We start from the raw sequence: 18,387 nt of genomic DNA, 5'->3' as shown, positions 1-18,387 counted from the left end.
AGCAACATTTGAAGGTGGGAAAAAGTGTTCCAAAAATTGCTCGAGCATCTGTGCCCAAGTAGTAATTGCACCGGGTGGAAGTGTGTTTAGCCAATCCTTAGCGGCTCCCTTGTAAGTAACGGGAAGCATTCTCAAAAGCACCGTCTCTCTTGGAACATTAGGGACGTTAAAGTAATTCTCAATGTCGTTTACTACATCAAGGTGTTTATATGCATCCTCATGGTCTTTCCCGGAAAATAGTGCTTCTTTAAGTGCGGACTGAATGTGTCCCTTCAGATCGAATGTGGCTGCAGCTGGAATCGCGGGCTGCACAAGACCTGGAACGGTGTCCTCTCGGATTCTCTTCTTATATGCCTCCAGGGACATATCAGCAATGTTTGCCATCACGTTTATCGGCTTGTCTTCGGGTTCACTATGTTCTAACTTGAATTCAGGTTCGGCCTCGTAATCAGAATCTTTTGGATTAGGATTTCGCTCAAAGCTTTCAATCTTGTTTTCGTCTTTCTTTTGATTGCTCGACTCTCCCACGTTCTTCCCTTTATTCTTCCCAAAAACTGATTTAAGATCCTTGAAATGCGACTTCTTTGGTGGTTGGTTTTCTCCTACGTTCTTATCCGTCTTTTTGTGAAGGGATGACTCTGGATGTTCAAGTGGTGGTATCAAAGGTGTGTTGGATCCACGGGTCATGAACAACTGTAACAAAAACAAAAATAAAAATGTAAAAACGAACAAAAACTACTTAAAATTACCGACAGACTGTCCACCACGACGTGGTATAGGGCACCACGTCATGTTGTCGCAGCTAAACTAAATAGAAACGAAAAATGAAATAAAACGTAACTTACTAAGCTCACGTCGTGAGATTTAAGGCTCACGTCGTGAGTTCAGTTCTGAAATGAAAACTAATGCAAACATTTAACTTTTTGCAGGTTTTACCCCACAAAAAGGATCGATTAACCTAAAGCAAATCAATTGACAATCAAATAAGTCGTTCCCCGGCAACGGCGCCAAAAACTCGATGTTTCCTAATAGCTACACCTAATTTTACCTCCTATCCTACTAGCTATCCGACTCAGGGCAGTGTACCCTTTCACAAATAGTATAGCACAAACAGTCGGGTATCGATCTCAGGGAACGAAATGAATTGTTTAAGCTACTTACTATTAAATTAACTTAAAATTCTAAGCAAAAGTAAAATGGTTTTTTTATCTAATTTTGCAAGTTTAAACAAACTTAAATTCTTAACAACTATTCAATCAATATTCAAAACACTTTTGTTAGTTCAAATCCACTTTCCCTCAATGGTTAGCTATTTATTATGGATAATTCCCATTGGTTACCAATTAATATATTATTAGCAATTTGAGTCCAAATTTACTAATGTTGAATTAATTCATGTAGAGCTATGCATGGTCATACATAATTTAACACATAATCAATTATTAAACAGGATTGGAGCTATGTAAGATTGAGTTAACAAACACAATTAACAGGATTGGAGCTATGTAAGATTGAGTTAACAAACACAATTATGTTCACAATATGTGTTCTCTAGCATAGCCAAATTCAAATACTTTAATTACTTATCTAAGATTGGTTCGATCTTAGCTCTAATAATCTAATGGTCACTAAATTACTAGGTAATCAAATTCATGCAGATTAATGGTCACTAAACTACACATAATATAAACTAAAACTAGATAGGTATAACTTGTGATCGACACCCTACTTACCTAAACTATTATGATTTTTTTGTTGTTGAGCCGTATCGACCACCTCTTCCTTTCCCATCCTGTGCCAAGGAAAATTTGGTAAATCAAGGAAACATAATGTTCATGGAGCATAAATAACTTAAAGAGCAATTGGAAAAAAAAAAAAGCCTTTGAAACCTCTAATGTCAACACCAATCATTTTTGAGGTGTTTGCTTTTACAAGACCACCAAATCCAGTAACAAAGTTGATTGAAGAAAAAGAAGAAGAGAGTGATGAGTCCAATTTTGATAAGAAAACCCTGGAAAGAGACAATACAAAAGCTAAAGACACGGGAATGAGGAAAGAACCCAAGCGAAAGCACAAAGAAGATGTCAACTCAACAATGCAAGAAAGCCCAAGAAAGGCATTCAATGGACGGGTTGCCTACAAGAGAATAAGGCTCAAGATGATGGAGAACGGGGAGGTTACAGTTCCACCTGACGCAACGTAGATTGGGAAGGAGTCTGGCTCACGACTCGTTTAAAAAGAAGTGTTTCTCAGGAGGCAACCAGATGTTTTTAGAGTTTGCATTTTCTTTTCTTTTTTATTTAGTTTTAATTTTAGTTTTATTTTTCGTTTTATTTTTATTTTACCTTAACTGAATGATGATGTGTTTCTCTAGTTCTTGATCTTATTTTGTAGTGTTGAACGAAAGTGAAGCAGTGAAGGAGCTTAATTTGAAGAAGCTGTGCGATTTTTGATGTTCATAATTGAAGAACAAGTTTTTGAATTAAAGCAATCTAGTATCAAATTCAGCATGCTAGGTTTAAACAATCAAACACAAGCCATTAACCAAATAGAAAAATTCATACTAACATAACTAAACCATGAGTTCCAGCTTCATCTAGCTAACATAAGCAGCTAGATTTAATTACTCATAGTAACAATCAAACAAGCAATCTTCATAATCAAAAGCATAATAATGTACCAAACTAAGAATTAACTATGATCTTCTTCTTCTTCCTTGGTTGAAATTACTAGATTCCTATCTTCTTTTTATATGAAAAACGACTTCTGGAAACTCTTTTCTCTCCAGCCAACCTCTAAAATCCGTAAGCATCAAGACTATTTATAGATTTCGATTTTACCCTCCTCATGTCGTGAGAAAAGGATTCTCACATCGTGAGCTTAGTAGTTATCCGTATTGAACATGGATTCTTGCCTCCAGATGTTTATCTTCTAAAACTTTAATACTCACTTCGTGACGCTTGATTCCTCACGTCGTGAGGTCGTCTTTTTGCTGAATTCTTCATCTTTTAAGCTTTAAACCTCCAAAGTTCCAATCATTGTCGCCTTTAGTCCTTATTCTTCAAGATGACTTCTTTTGGCTGCAAAATACAATTACATCTTATAAGTACCACTTATCTATGAAAATAACCAAAATATTAATCAAAATGTATTCAAATATTGCCTAAAAATATGTATAAATATGGCAATATCAGCACCCATGCTTCTACTAGATGGAATGAATCCCATTCTTGTATGGTATAGACATTACTTTTGATTATTTAAACTTGAAAGCCATGCCTTGACTAACCTAGTTAGTTTCGGCCATATCTTCCTAAAAGAAGAGATAACTTTTATATTTTATAAACAAAGTTTATAAAATATAGACTTTAATTTTTTTGTAAAAGACAAAAGAATTTATCTAGTCCAAAATGTTGTAAATGACTTAATAATTCATATCATATGAATTATGTAATATTACTTGCTAATGAAAATTATTATTTCCTAGAAATAAATAATTTCCAATTAATTATAAGAGTTTATTGAATATTTATTAAAATCAATTTCTAATAAATAATAAATTATATCAAGTTGTTGTTAGTGTGACCCATTACTATCCTATGTTAATTAGCAATATCAATTTAATATGATTCTTGAGCATACTAGATCTTTCAATGAGTTCTTCAATGTCACCAATGGAGGCTAAAAACGATTTGGGCAGGAAGGGGATGATGGAGGATGAGGGTGTGCAAACCCTAGCCTCCTACTTCCCTTAAATAGGGAGCAAAACACAATATTAGGGTTAGCCTGATCTCATGACGTGAACATATATGTGTCACGTCGTGAGCCTAAAAAATGGTCACGCGTTTCGGTCGAATGTCACTTCGTGAGACCTTATCTATCACGTCGTGACCCTCCTTAATTTGGGGTTTATCATTTTTATTTAATTCAAAACGTTGAAAGATCAAGTACCTGCATTTTTATGTTACATTGTTGTAACCAACAAACCCAATTTTCAGAACATTTACTATTTCTATTACAAAACCATAAGAAAAAAAAATTCATTTATCGCATCAACAATTTGATCTTTTATAATTTTCTTACTTACAAAAAGTTGATCATTTCGAAATAGCCACAAATACCATAGGGTAGTACATATCACCGCACCAATGATTCCTTATTTTTTTTACAGAGAACTAGAATAGTCATCAATCGAGGGTAGTACATGTCACCGCATCAATGATTCATTTTTTACATATAACTAGAATAGTCATCAAAAGCATCAAACATATCTTTTTTTGAAGCAACATTTGTTGGATAAAAATCAAGCAAAAAAAACACCGCATTCCACGTTCTAGCTGCCACCTCACAGTTAAAAAAATGGTCTAGTTGCTCAATTTCTAATGAACAAACATGACAAAGAGTATAAGGAATATCGATACCTCTTTTGTCTAAATTATCGCTAGAAGGAAGCCGATCTAACAGGACACGCCAAACAAAAATATTCACCTTGATAGGTATAAAAATGTTTCATCTCGTATGCAAGTCAATAGACCACAGAACATGATTATCAGTCCATCTTCTAGTATCAGCAACAAAAAAGTTCCACAATCCCCTATATCCCGCCACCATTTATCTTCACAATCCGAAAGAACAGTACCTTGTAGCACCACCAACAATTCGTTTAATTGAATGGACTCGACTCCTCCTCTAATATCCCGATGTAATTACCATTTCCATCCAGCATCAGACCACATATAAAAACCGAGCATTCTAGGTTTGTGTCGATATGGTATAGCTGAGGGAAAGAAGTCGATAAAGTTTGATCCCTACCCAAGAATCTGTCAAAATTTTAGTCAAACAACCATTACCAATCTACCTCTTCAAACCGCGTGATCTATAATATATTTTTTTCCACCAACCGAGAACTAGATAAAATAATATGAGCCCACAGCCCATAACTGCTAGCCCTATGTTGACCCATCTCGAAACCTCTTTGATCACCATACAAAGCTTTAATAACTTCAACCCAACTCATAGAAATATTATTCAGAAATTGTCATCTTCATTTTTGTAGTAACTTAACATTTATAGATGATAAGCTTCACCTAACCCTCCTTTGCATCTTTCCGCTAGCACTAAGACCCATTTGACCTGGTGCATTTTACTAACATCATCATCACTACCCCCAAAAAATTGATCTACTCGGTTTAAGGTCTTTAGGAACCACCACCGAAAGGAGAAATATAGAAATATAATATATACCAATAGCACCCATAATCGATTTCAAAAGCATAGCTCGACCACCAATCGATAAAGTTGTAACATTCCATTTTGACAATTTTTATGAAGCTTTGATTTCACTAGATCCCAACTTCCTATTCTAGACATGTTTTGACTAACCGGTAAACCAAGATAAGTAAAAAGCAGTTTATATGGTTTACATCCTATGGCCTTTGCAAAACCACTAACCTCGTCCCATAACACCCCAATTCAAAAAAGATTCAAATTTTGCTAACTAGTTTTTAAGTTGGACACTAAATAAAAACAATTTAGAATAGTTACCATATTCACCAAGTTCTGCCTATCCCAATCGCCAAGAATAATCACATCATTTGCATAAAGAAAATAAGAAAGCTTTAAATCACGTCTGTCAATCTACTCTCCGGAATAAATACTCGCATCATTTGCATCTTCAATGGTTATATACTTATATTTAACCCTTCCATAAGAAGAATGAAAAAGAAAAGACGATAAAGGATTTCCATGTCTCGATGTCTCAACCCCCTCTGTAGAACTTTCTCGTAGGACTACCATTCATCATAATAGAATCCCTAGCCGACTAAAGACAAGCTTGTATCCAAGTTCTTCATTTCGATCCAAAGTTCAAAAACAACATAACACAATCTAAATACTCCCAACTCGCCGAATCATAAGCCTTTACAAAGTCAATTTTAGAGTCATCATCTTTTTTTTCCTTCTTTCTATACCATTCAACCACTTCGTAAGCCAAAATCTTATATCGGACACCTATAAGACTAATATGCCTAAAATCATTAACCACAACCGGACTACTAACCTTCAGGATCAAAGTAATAAAAGAAAAATTGCAACCCGAAGGTATTCTAGAATTTTCAAAAAAATCAGCCATAAATTATAAAATATCCGATTTTAGCAAATCCCATACCGCTTTATGAATTCAAAATTAAAACCATATGGACCCGGGGCTTTTTCGCTTACACAAGCCCACACTGCCATTTTTTCTTCTTCCTGAAAAACCGATGCTTCAAGAAAAAGAAAAAGGGACTGCTCAACCAGAGCTCCTCCTCTCCTTCAGGATGACCGCAAACTTTTTAAACTTTTTTTCATAAAATTCGAAAAACAATTCTTTTACACTGATAACCTCTGTCATCCAATCCACACCCACGTCCACACCTTAAATAGCAAGTTGCATAAGCTTTCTATTCTATATACCATGATTTTTTTTAGCGTTTTCATCATCTTTCTATACTCAATTTAATCTTGAGCCACATGTTTCATTTCTATATTTTCCAATTTAAATAGTTGAGTCTTAATACAAAACATCTTTCTTCCATAATCTCATTCGAAGGTAACCCATCATCCACTACTTTATCAATATCTTTTAATCTATATAATAATTGAACTTGGGAAGAATTTCTTTTAGTTTTTTCCAAACCTCACCATCGCCTTATAGTCTATTTAAGCCTTTTTAGCTTATCCTTGAACCGAATAATAGCCCCTCCATTAGTAGCATTATAATCCAAACCCCAAGAATTTTTTACAATATGATCAAAATCTGGCTCATATATCCAAGAGGAAAAAATTTTAAACGGTCTAGGTCCAAAATCCAACACAACATTTGACTATTAAAACGGGTCTATGATCCGATAGATTTGATTCAAAGCAGAAAAATGAGAGAAATGAGTAACCACCTCTTCTGAAACAAAGAACCGGTCTAATTTACTTTGTTTTGTTCCATTTGGACTCACCTTAGTAAAAAAAGCCCCCATAGCCACTTCAAGAATCTCACTATCATTAATAGAATCATTAAAATCATGTGCTAACTCTTTGAAAGAACACACAACCAAATCTTTCAGACTCATTTCTAATTGCATTAAAATCTCCAAAGACCATATACGCACCCTTATTTCTTCTCATAAACATTGTATACTCATTACTCCCAAACCAACTTTTAACACGAATCCTGTGGAGCGTACACGTTCACTAAATAACACGGGAATCTATAAAATATACATTTGCCCTCCACTATCAGTACATTATCAGTAGCAATAATTTTCTTTTTTTCAAACACCATTGGATCCCAAATAGACAAAATTCCACCTAATAACCCTCTAGCACTATTGTAGCTAAATCAAAAGAGAAATTCCCCCACAACTCTTTAAAAGAAACAAATTTATCGTGCTAACCCGAGTCTCTTGTATAAAAAGGAAAGACACTCCCAATTGGCTGCAAAGAGATGCTATATGACGTCTTTTCACCTTATTCAATATACTACAAGCGTTGATAGATGAAATATTCATTTATTAACAAGAGACACACCCATTTCCTTTATTATTAATGCCATATTCTCACTGCAACCATTCATCCTGTATCCCAACTTTTTACCCACTTCAATTAACTATAACATCTTCTTTGTGAAAAGGCTTAACTACTATAGATGTTCTACAATGTGTTAGAGGAAAAATGGAAGATAATATTACATAATGACCACAAAATCGTTGTATTATCAAGTTGTGGGGATGTTATTTGGTTAAAAATTTTGGAGCCCTTACTTATAGTGTGCCATTAAGTTTTTTGTTGGCAACTTGTTTATGAATATGAAACAGTTTTCTTACATTGCTTTAAACATGTAAGCAATAAGTTTAATCAACCACACCCAAACATTTTATAAAAATAGTACAAACAAGATAACTAATAATAGAAAATAACTCATATTACGTATTTAAGTATCTTTAGTAATTTTTTCAAAATTACAATGAGAATGATAACATTGATTATACATGTCTAGTTGAGTAATATACGGAGTAACCCATGAAGATGCACACTCGTGTCTATAATGAGTCCATTTAGGCACAATAGGAGGCATCGGATACCCTGCTTGTAATGTTAATTTGACATAATGGTTTCCATTAACAAGTCCAATTGCAATAGCAACACGTTCATGCCAAGTTGGTGGAGTAGACCAAAGTGGTAAGTATGTCATGCTATCTCCAACGCTTAAACAATGTAATACCACATTATATCTTGAAGCAATCAAGATACCCATATAAGGCAAAGTCATCCAATACTCAAATGTCGCATCTATATCAGTACGAAAGAAATTCAAAGAGTCATGAAGTTGTAATCGACATTCCCTTCCAAAAATCTCATCATATTCTTTCTTGTGTGTGTTTAACTCATCCATTAAATCAAATCGAATCGTGGGCCATGCATCTTCATTAAAACCAAGACAAACAGCTATCGCTCGAAATCCACAATTTCCATCACTTTTTACATCTTGTACTTCCGTTATGTACCTCTCGAACATATTCGGGAATTGATTAATATACGAACACAAACATGAATAAGAACCATGTCTCAAGGGTTCAAAATTCCCCAAAACATTTTCCTTTTTCAAACAACTTTGTCTAAAGGGTTGTTCAATTGGTGGATCAACACGATTATTTCTCAAAAACTCATCATACGTATGAGCATCGATATCACTAACCATCGTTTGTGATGCATCTTTCTCCTTTAAACTTCTTAGAAATTTTTGGCGAGCATTGTATACAGTTTGTAAAGAAGACACGTTATTTTTATTTTGCTCCTTCAATGCTAATAGAATATCCATCGGTTTAACATTCTTTTTTGTCAATTCTTCCACCAGACGAGTTTCTTCATCAGACAGTCGTCTTGCATATGCATGACTCTCCACACGTTCTGCAGGTTCATGATTATGTTCATCACATATCACCCTTAACGTCCAAAAATCATTCGCCTTCGAGTATTTTGCCACCAAATTAAACGGACAGTTTATTTTTTTTGAAAAAATATTTTTACGAGAGGAATTTTTACTTGTGTATATGCCACCACGATCACACATAAGTACAACTAGATTAGGCTTGGATCTTCTTGTAACAATAACATAACCTAGAGAGCGTGCGATATTTTGGGCCCAATTCTTTAAATCTTCACTAGTATTGAACACCTGAAATTGACATTTGTTTTAGTTAACAAAATAAAATAATTAATAATGAACAAAATAAAATAATTAATAATGAACTTGATACCATGTTGGTGGAAAATGGTGATGTAGTGTTGATAACAGAATGTCCTTCATCACTGTTTACTTCATTTTCTTCACTTTTTACTTCATTTATGTGGAAATCCATCCTTTGTTTTAACTGTTGATAAATATTACAATTTGTAAGTGATGAATAAGGAAGGATAAAAGTGACTAAATCCATCATATTTTGATTTTTTTGTTTGATATCATCTTTTAGTTTCGACAATAAAAATAACTCATTTTAATAAATTATTTGATGTCGACTATAACTAGTGAAATTTTTGACATCAAACATTCCACTAAAACAACTAAATTTTCATAATTTTCTGTTCTGACCACTTTGAATTTTGAAAATTTTTTATGACCTATTTAACCTTGTCGACAAAGCAACATTTGTCTGGATGGGTGGTTTTATGTATTCATAATAACTAAATAACTAAAAGGGATTCTTTTCATATATTATAAATTTAGTGGCAATATATAATCTTAATATGAATAAAAGTATAAAAGAGGGGTATTCATGATATATAGAAAGCAGGGGTGGGAATAGATTAACCCACATTTTTAAGTCTTAATCACATCCAAATTTTTATAACAAAGTAGTATCTAAAGTTTAAACATATATAATGGGTAATTAGAAACAAATCTATTAACTAAAATAAAAAAAAATTAGGGATAAAGTGCAAGAAAATTTCACCATGAACACCTCCATCGAACAAAATATTATTAGGCATTCGAATAAATCCACAAAATATTAACAAAAATTAGCAGATTAACAGAACCATGAACATCGATTGTTTAACACGATCAAAAAAAATAGTAGATTCGAAGAAATGAAGAATGACAGATGGTTGATGGGTCGACATTTGAAATAAACCCTAACTTAAGTATTAACAAATAGCAAATAATAAAAGATTTCGATATTAGAAGTAGAAAATTACCTTGTTATGGCATCCTCTGTCAAAACGTCGGCAACCGACAGAACACAGCAGGGATGAGGAGCGACGGCGGTGGGGCAGAGTAGAGCGGAGGGCGGAAGCGGGGATTTTTTTTGCTATTTGCAATTTGAATTGTGTATTTGAGTGGCTTTTTATTTTTTGTGCGGGGACTCTTTGCTCTTCCGCCCATTATCTTGAAAATTGAAATTATTAAATACGATTTTTACTTTTTGACCAGATTATAATTTGATGTTTTATGTATTAATTTTTATTCGCTTTCGTTAATAAACCACTTACGTTTTATATTTTTCCATTGTATGTCATCCACTCTAACTTTAAAAAATCACTATTGATTATTTCGTGGTTTAAGCTTTAAACCACAGAAAAAGTCGAAATATAATATAATGATGTATCTTTAGTTACTAAAGTATTCAAAATAAAATGATGAATACTATAACTTTTATATATCTATATTTAAAAATTAATAAATATATAAACTATTATTTATTAACTTTGGATCTAATTTCTTGAAAATAAGTTATGTGCATGTTAAAATTATGCATTATTACAATTTTTTATCTTAGGGAGGAGGGAGTCATTCTCTCCCAACCCACTAAACCCACTGCCACATCACTTTTTCTCTTTTGTTTTTCTTCATCTTTCCGAACCCACAACACACGGGAATCATATCTTTTTGAACCCACTCAAACCATTCAATTAAAAAAAATACAAAACAATCAAATGTAAAATCTTAATTGGCAATAGAGTTATCGGCGGTACCACTCCCGCTTCAACGAGTGGGTTGATTGGTTTCACTAACCCACTTCATCATCTCTCTCTGCTTTCTCTTTCTTATTTTCTCTTGTACCATGTGTTTTAAAACTTGTACCTTAGTTGTTTTGTATTTTTTTTTTAATTGAATGGGATTGAGTGTGTTCAAAAAGATATGATTTCTGTGTGTTGTGGGTTCGGAAAGATGAAGAAAAATAAAAGAGAAAAAGTGATGTGACAGTGGGCTCGGTGGGTTGGGAGGGAACGACTCCCTCCTCCCTTAGTGGTTAGAATAAGTTTAAGGGCAATGTCTCCTTTGTTAAGATTCAAAATGCTCGTAGTGATTAAAAAAAGGACAAATTATATAACACGCTAAGTTTATATAAAATTTTGATCTTAATGTCGTATTTTTTATGAAGTCATTAACTTTATAATTTTGTTGCAAATTTAACTAATATAATGATTTGCTTGGGATGTTTAATATTTCTTATTTGCTAACTAGACAAAAAGTTGATGGAGCTTTCACATATGTTCCTAATTGGCGAATATTTGTGTTAAATTGAACCCTTATTTGTGTTAAATTGAACCCTTATGTAGATATGTATTCATTTTTCTTTTTTTTTTCTCTCTCAAAGCATCATGATTTTGTACACTGATTTTCCAAGCTCGTTCAAGTGGTTCATCATCCCAAAGTGGTGTAAGCAAGACAATTAAGGTTTCCTTTAGGAGACGGTTGTCCATAGTAATGTCTCCTAAAGGAAACCTTAATTGTCTTGCTTACACCACTTTGGGATGATGAACCACTTAGCAACATTGGAAAGTCATTGCACAAAATCGTGATGCTATGAGAGAAGAAAAGAAGAAAAAATAAGGGAAAGTGAGTACATATCTCCTTACGAATTTAATGTAATATATATGTTTGCCAACTAAGATCATATATGGAAACCACGCAAACTTTTTGCCTAATCAGCAATTGAAAAACATGTAACATCCGAAGCGAACCGGTCGATTGATTAAATTTACAACAAAACTGTAAACTTAGTAACTTAATTGAGAAAAAAAAACACGATGTCAAAATCAGAATTTTATGTAATGTTAGTGTCTTTCATGCAATTTGCCAAAATAAAAACATTACTAAAACCTATACACCATTTGTCAATAGAAACATATTAAGTATGCAGATGTCATTGTTAGTCTCTGAAGGAGGTACCACTTTCTTGTTTGCATCATTTATGTTCCCTTAAACCTTATTGAAATTAATTCCATATTAAGCATCACTTAGTTGGCTAGTTGAGATCAAGTTCTATTTAAGTCCATTGGCATATGATAGTTTGTTAAACACAACTGATTGGCATTAAAGTACATTGTGTCTTATGCTTTGTCCTTAATCTCATATCCGAAGGTAACATCATGTCCATCTTCCTAAACATATTATATTAGAAGAGAATTTAGCTCAGTCATGTGACAAAAGAAACCACTATCTAAGTACCTTATGTGTTTATTACCATGTCTCATATAACAAAGAGTTAAAAACCTTTGGAAACCTATTTTGAAATGGGTTTAATTGTAACATTTTCACTTTTATAACCAGGCGGAGGAAAAATGTGGTGATATTTTTGGGACAAACAGCCATCATACACATTTATAGCAGTTTCGGTAATCTATTTGTGTTTGAAAAACTTAGGGCTCAAACTGTTTGATCTTTTTGGATCCTTTTCTAAATGTACAGTTGAAGGCTAAGTATGTTATTTCACTATAATTATAAAATATTTTGTTACTTTGTTAGCTTTGTTAGTTGAAGGCTAAGTATCTTAAAATTAATTTTATATTAAACAAAACTTGTATGTTTCAAGTATTAGCTTTATTACTTTTGTTCAGGATGTCCCTAGTGAATTGAAATTTCTTTTTTATGGACTCTTAAAAATTGTAACTTCCTTTTCGCATACAATAATGTCATTTAGAAACGTTTACTTTGATTAATTCATATATTATAGTTACAAGTTCAAGTTTTACTTATAAAATTTATTTTCAAATTATCAGGTTCCTTTTGAATTTTAACTTTACTTTTATGAGACCTTTGAAGATCAACATACATATAATAAAAAAATGGTATATTTATTATTAAAATAATTGAAATTTTAACTTTGAAAGTTGATAAATAGAATATGGATATCAGTTAACTATTGAACAACCTTAATAACTTGGGCTAGAGTATCTTCAAAAGCACTTGATTTGTCAGTGGTTTCATCATTCTTAGCCATCAAACACAAGTCAAAAAGTTGTGTTTAAACCTCTTCATCATTAAATGAGACAAATTTAACTTCCCAGTTTTCCTCCATAATAATCAACACTTTATATCCACTACTTTATTATCTTAAAAGAAGCTAATATCCTTTTGTACTTAGCTTCAAAAAAGTCTACCATGCCAAAAACTTTGGTCTTGCAATCTTTTGCAAAGTTTGATGTTTTATCCTTATTTGTAGCTCGCATCATTTGAGGTTGTTTTGGTTTTTATTCCTTGAAGATTAACCACCTTCAAATATTTTCTGGTTAGATTTGGGCAGCTTCCTTTAGTACAAAAAGTTATTGAACTATTTAATTAGCAAGGCAACTTGAGTTGCCAAATCAATAAATTTATCCTTGGATTTTCCTTTATGTCTTTAATTCTCCCTTTTTATGTGCTTGTTCAACCCTGAAAAGAAGCTAGTAATGCGCAATAAAGCGCAGTTACAATGGGAAAGGTTTGAACCTTAGACTGCTCATGTTTCCTTATGTTTCCAAATTAACTTTGAAGATTCATAAACTTGATCTTCTCATTATTATTAAGCACATAGACATGATTGATTTGTGAACCAGAGTATTTCAAATTTTATCAATCTTGAATTTCTTTAAGTCGTTAACACGATATTTGGATCAACTGAATGTATGTGTAAGAGACCCACTTTTTTATGCAAAGAAAAACTCATATCTTTGATTTATGCTATTCTATTAATAAGAATTTACCTCACCTGATCCATTATAAGCTACTATTAGAATTTCCAACATCTCTGTCGGAGAGTTTCATCCTTCCACTTGAAGTAAAACATCATATAGAAGTGCATTATGTATAACAAATTTTACTCTAACATCTAATTTGATGTTTTTTTCTTATCAACTTCAATGATTTGAATTGTTGGTAAGTTGATTCTTCTTACATTAGCAACATGACTACTTTAATATATAAGTTATAAAGAAAGGATAAGAGAATTATTGAGGACTTCTAGTATGTTTTATTCCATGGTTTCAAAAACCATCATAGTCTTACTCAACAACATAGTGAAGTTCTTTTCATTGAAAAATGGGACACTTGATGCTTGATTTTGATTGATTTTGTTTAACTATAAACATGATGACTATGGAGTGGGATTAGCAAAAACATTTAAGAGACATGTCCTTAGAAATAAACTAATCTACAACATGCTATGATAACAGTCGTTGGTCCATGTAGTAAATTTAACACCTTAAAATATAAAAGATGGTCAAACCAAAATCATATTTAATAACAATTTCAAAGAATATAAAGAATAAATTGATACTCACCCAATTTATCTGCACACCATTGTAATCTATTAAGGCTATAAACAATTATCCTTATAAATTATCACACACATGGAAGTTTATAAATCTTTAGGATAAACATCATAATAATATTAATCTGGAGATAAGCATAACAGAATAACTTGAGCATATCAGGATACTTTGGTGCACATATTGACTTTAGACATCTCATCGTTAACTTCAATTTAAACCTTTGAACTTGACTTGATCTATAACATATTTTATGTTTAAATAATTAAGCCAACCTTATCCTCAAGTTGATTTGATCTTGTTTTGATACATAAGAATGTCGTGGATGTAATATGTGTTGAAAATATAAGGTTTAAAGTACTAAACTTAACATTTCCTAGATAGTTCTTGTATTGTATATTTTTCTATTTTGCAGTGTTACCTTTGTAATATGTTCAGGATGCTAAATGATGGAGTTTTTGTTTGAGGAGATAATTCGTACTTGAGGTGATACTAATGGACTGGGGAGTTAAATATGATTCATAAACACACAGATCTTTCAGTTATTGGGTCGGATTTTGACCCGGGTATATATGTATATTGTGTATGTTTTCTGCTTATTATTCACAAAGCATACATACACACACACACACTTGTTGAACTTTCTTTCGTTTTCCTTCATCTGTATCAAACTTTGTACAGTTAGGGTTTCATTATTATTTTTTTATAATCTTTGATCGAGTAGTAAATTAGGTTGAGTGTTCATATTTCGAGAGTAGTGTAGGTGTTTTTGTAATGAGGTTTCTTGTGTAAGTACTTGAAAACCTTTTGGTTCTTTGTACTCAAATGATATAAGAATCATTGATGTTGTATGAATGTTTGGTTTCTATACTTTTTACATGGTATTAGAGCGTTAGGGCTCTAATTGTTCTTTTATGACTCTAAGCGGTGGTCCGACGGTTCGTCTGCTTGAAAGGTATCTTTCATTTTTCCTTGTTTCTTTTATAGATCCTTGTAGATCTTTGCATATTTCGTCGATCTGGAGTTCCTTCTGAAATCTCTAGTTTAGGGTCGCAATTTGTGAAAATCTAAGGTTCTACATTTCGATCTAGGGTTTCCGCATATTTTTTCCTAAATCGGAATTTTTCTTTGTTATCGATTAAGATTCTGGTACTGCGAGGTTCCTGTCTGATCTTTGTAGATTTGTTGACTCACTCTCAATCTGTGGTGTTGACTCGATATTCGTGAGCTTTGGATTTTTCCTGGTCTTCGGTCGGCCAATCCCTTGTCTGAAATAAATCTCTAGGGGTCAGATTTCATCACCAATAAACCCTAGGAGGGAATGGATAAAGGGAGTCGATCCATCTTCTTCTTCTTTGCCTGCTCTGTGAGGATTTTCTTGTTCCCTTCTATATCTCTTTCTTAGCTGTAGTTATGGGAGATACTGGTTGTCTTGTGTACACTAGTTATTTGTTTCTTGTATTTTTCATTGTTTTTTTACTCTGTGACTGCTCGTCTTGGGCCCCAACTGTAACACACGCTTCAAGGTACTTTCCATTTTTTACCCTTAGTGTGTAAATAGTTTGCAAATTTGGTCCCTATGGGGCATTGTTGCCATTTTCGGAAACAGGGGAGTATGTTGGGCGTACTTCTCATACGCATGGTGTACGCACTCAGGGGATAAACCCTAAATTTAGGGTTTGGACCCTATTTAAACAACATTATGACCCATGATCCTCTCATTTCTCAACCTCTATTGCCCTTTGAGACCCATTTTGAAACCATAGCCCCTCTTCAGGAGATTTGACCTTCTTGATGTTGCGTTTTGAGCATTCTAACACTCCTATGGTGTACATGCAACCCTATAAACCTTGGATCTATGTTTTCTCTATTATACATGCAAATATTAACTATTCCAAGGTTTCATCCTAACTAGCATATTATGAAGCACCTATACTACAAAGTTCTAGTTAGATGACATACCTTTTGATGTAGCTTGATGTCTTCAAGCATTAAGAGCTTAGCCCCAATAGTGTGGAAGCCTCAAATGGAATCACAAATCACCAAAACACCTTGGAAGAACTTGAGAGAATATGTATGCACACTAAAATCGGCCCACTCTTATTTTCACACACTTGCGCCAATTTTGTGAGCCAATGACCCCTTTATATATTATGGAGGATTAGGGTTACATCCATGTAAACCCTAATACCCATGACCTTTCATTTACATAGGATCCATAGGTTAAAAGCTCCATGGACCATCCATGAAAGCTTAGCCCAACCTAAATGAACTTGGCCCATTCCATATATATAAGAGTCCATATTTAATTAGTTCTTTTTGATCACTTAATTAATTCTAAATTAATTCTTGATCAATACTAATTAAATAATATGATTCCATATTAATATATTAGAACTTATAATATATTAATATAAATCATAAATATACTATTCTCAAAAGACTATCCATATAAATTGTGCCGGTGAAGTGCAACCCAAATGGACCATGCCGGGTCGGGTCAACTACATACCAAATATAGTTATGGACTTAGACATTAATTCAACAGTCTCCCACTTGGATAAGTCTAAAACTATTATTGAGTATGACTTCAAAACCTAACTGGCAATCGTAGCTCTTAAAGCCACTGTCGAACTCTGACCTTGTCAATGACTTGTCCATTAGATAAAGGATCATATATTCCTCCATTCTAGATATCATATGGACTGAGACATGGATTATAATCATTCTCTCTGTCCATTTGTTGTTTCCCGATTTTTGATTTATGATGACTGACTGATTGAACAAATCAAATCAGTCCTGGCTTGGCCAAGCACTCACATATGTCATCGCTAAATCATCGAGGGGCCCACAAATATCGCTTTTATCCCGAAGGTAAAAGGAATGGATAAACTTCGACTCATATGGCTTGTTCTACTACTTGTTGAATCATACACAAAGGCACGTTTTATAACATCGAGTTACCAAATGCGTTTTCGTGCAATCAATGTATAACCAACTCATAGTAACAACTCATATCTCTAGGTTTGAAGAATATAAGATATTATCGTCTCATGATCACTCGTGATAAAATCCATGAAGTGATTCAAATGAGCGCGGGTTGAATCCAATACTCAGAACTTATGAGCACTCATGAGTGTTGTAGCACCACTTTGTCCACCAACTTGGACCTCTACAAACCAACCCATGACAGTCTTGATTCGTATCTACTTCCAACATATGACCGACTGTGGATGGTTTGAATAACTTAATCATTCAGGAAGAGCGACTTAGTTATTCTGGAAGTCAAAACATGCAAAGTGAAACACAAGAATAAATGAATCAAATATGGTATCAAACCCTATGAATATAAATAAACACTTTTATTTATCACCATACTGATTACTCATTATTCATTGTTTCGGTTTTATCAACTTTATACTTGAATTAAAAACACTAGTTGTCCCATGCTCCAAGCATGTACACTATGTTTTTCTTAAACAATAGCTTTGCCATACACCAAGTATGCACTCTATGTTTGTCTATGATCCTTACTTTGTGAAATAAACCAATTGAACATAATTTCAATGATTCTAATTTCACACTCCCAAATCCTTATTGAAAAATGTGAGAATTTCAAATTCCTATCTTTTATCGAAATCTGTTTAGATTTTAAACTTATATGCACTGACCCTCCTGTAATGAATATGTACAAAGTCACAAAGACTTGTCAACAGTCATTATAAGGTATTCCAATGGAGATCAACTCCATGGAAACTAAGTCTCATATTCAAAGTACATTGCTTTGGACATGCTTCTTGCATTAAGTTTTCTAATCTTACACAG

The 18,387-nt window shown here is 33.2% G+C and overlaps 1 protein-coding gene across 1 annotated transcript; it reads right to left on the bottom strand.

The window, feature by feature from the left end:
* Positions 1-7,933: 7,933 nt before the first annotated feature.
* On the bottom strand, positions 7,934-10,360 carry LOC145140022 (uncharacterized). The gene is made up of 3 exons (XM_079073646.1): positions 10,228-10,360; positions 9,291-9,404; positions 7,934-9,208 (listed from the first exon to the last, which is right to left on the bottom strand). Exons 2-3 carry the CDS (start codon positions 9,390-9,392, stop codon positions 7,964-7,966), a joined length of 1,347 nt encoding a protein of 448 aa, XP_078929772.1. The 5' UTR covers positions 9,393-9,404; positions 10,228-10,360; the 3' UTR covers positions 7,934-7,963.
* Positions 10,361-18,387: the final 8,027 nt, after the last annotated feature.

This window comes from Lactuca virosa, chromosome 9, assembly GCF_052849685.1.
Source record: "Lactuca virosa cultivar CGN04683 chromosome 9, Lactuca_virosa_CGN04683_v6, whole genome shotgun sequence".
NCBI lineage: Eukaryota > Viridiplantae > Streptophyta > Magnoliopsida > Asterales > Asteraceae > Lactuca > Lactuca virosa.
Note: the sequence above shows the minus strand (reverse complement) of the source record. Positions and strands in the feature narration are given on the sequence as shown.

What these genes read in the sequence shown, in the direction of transcription:
- LOC145140022 (XM_079073646.1), bottom strand. Translation starts at nt 9,392, where the DNA reads ATGGATTTCCACATAAATGAAGTAAAAAGTGAAGAAAATGAAGTAAAC. An exon ending in CACCATTTTCCACCAACATG is followed by an intron (nt 9,209 to 9,290) that starts GTATCAAGTTCA and finishes TGTCAATTTCAG; the next exon opens with GTGTTCAATACTAGTGAAGA.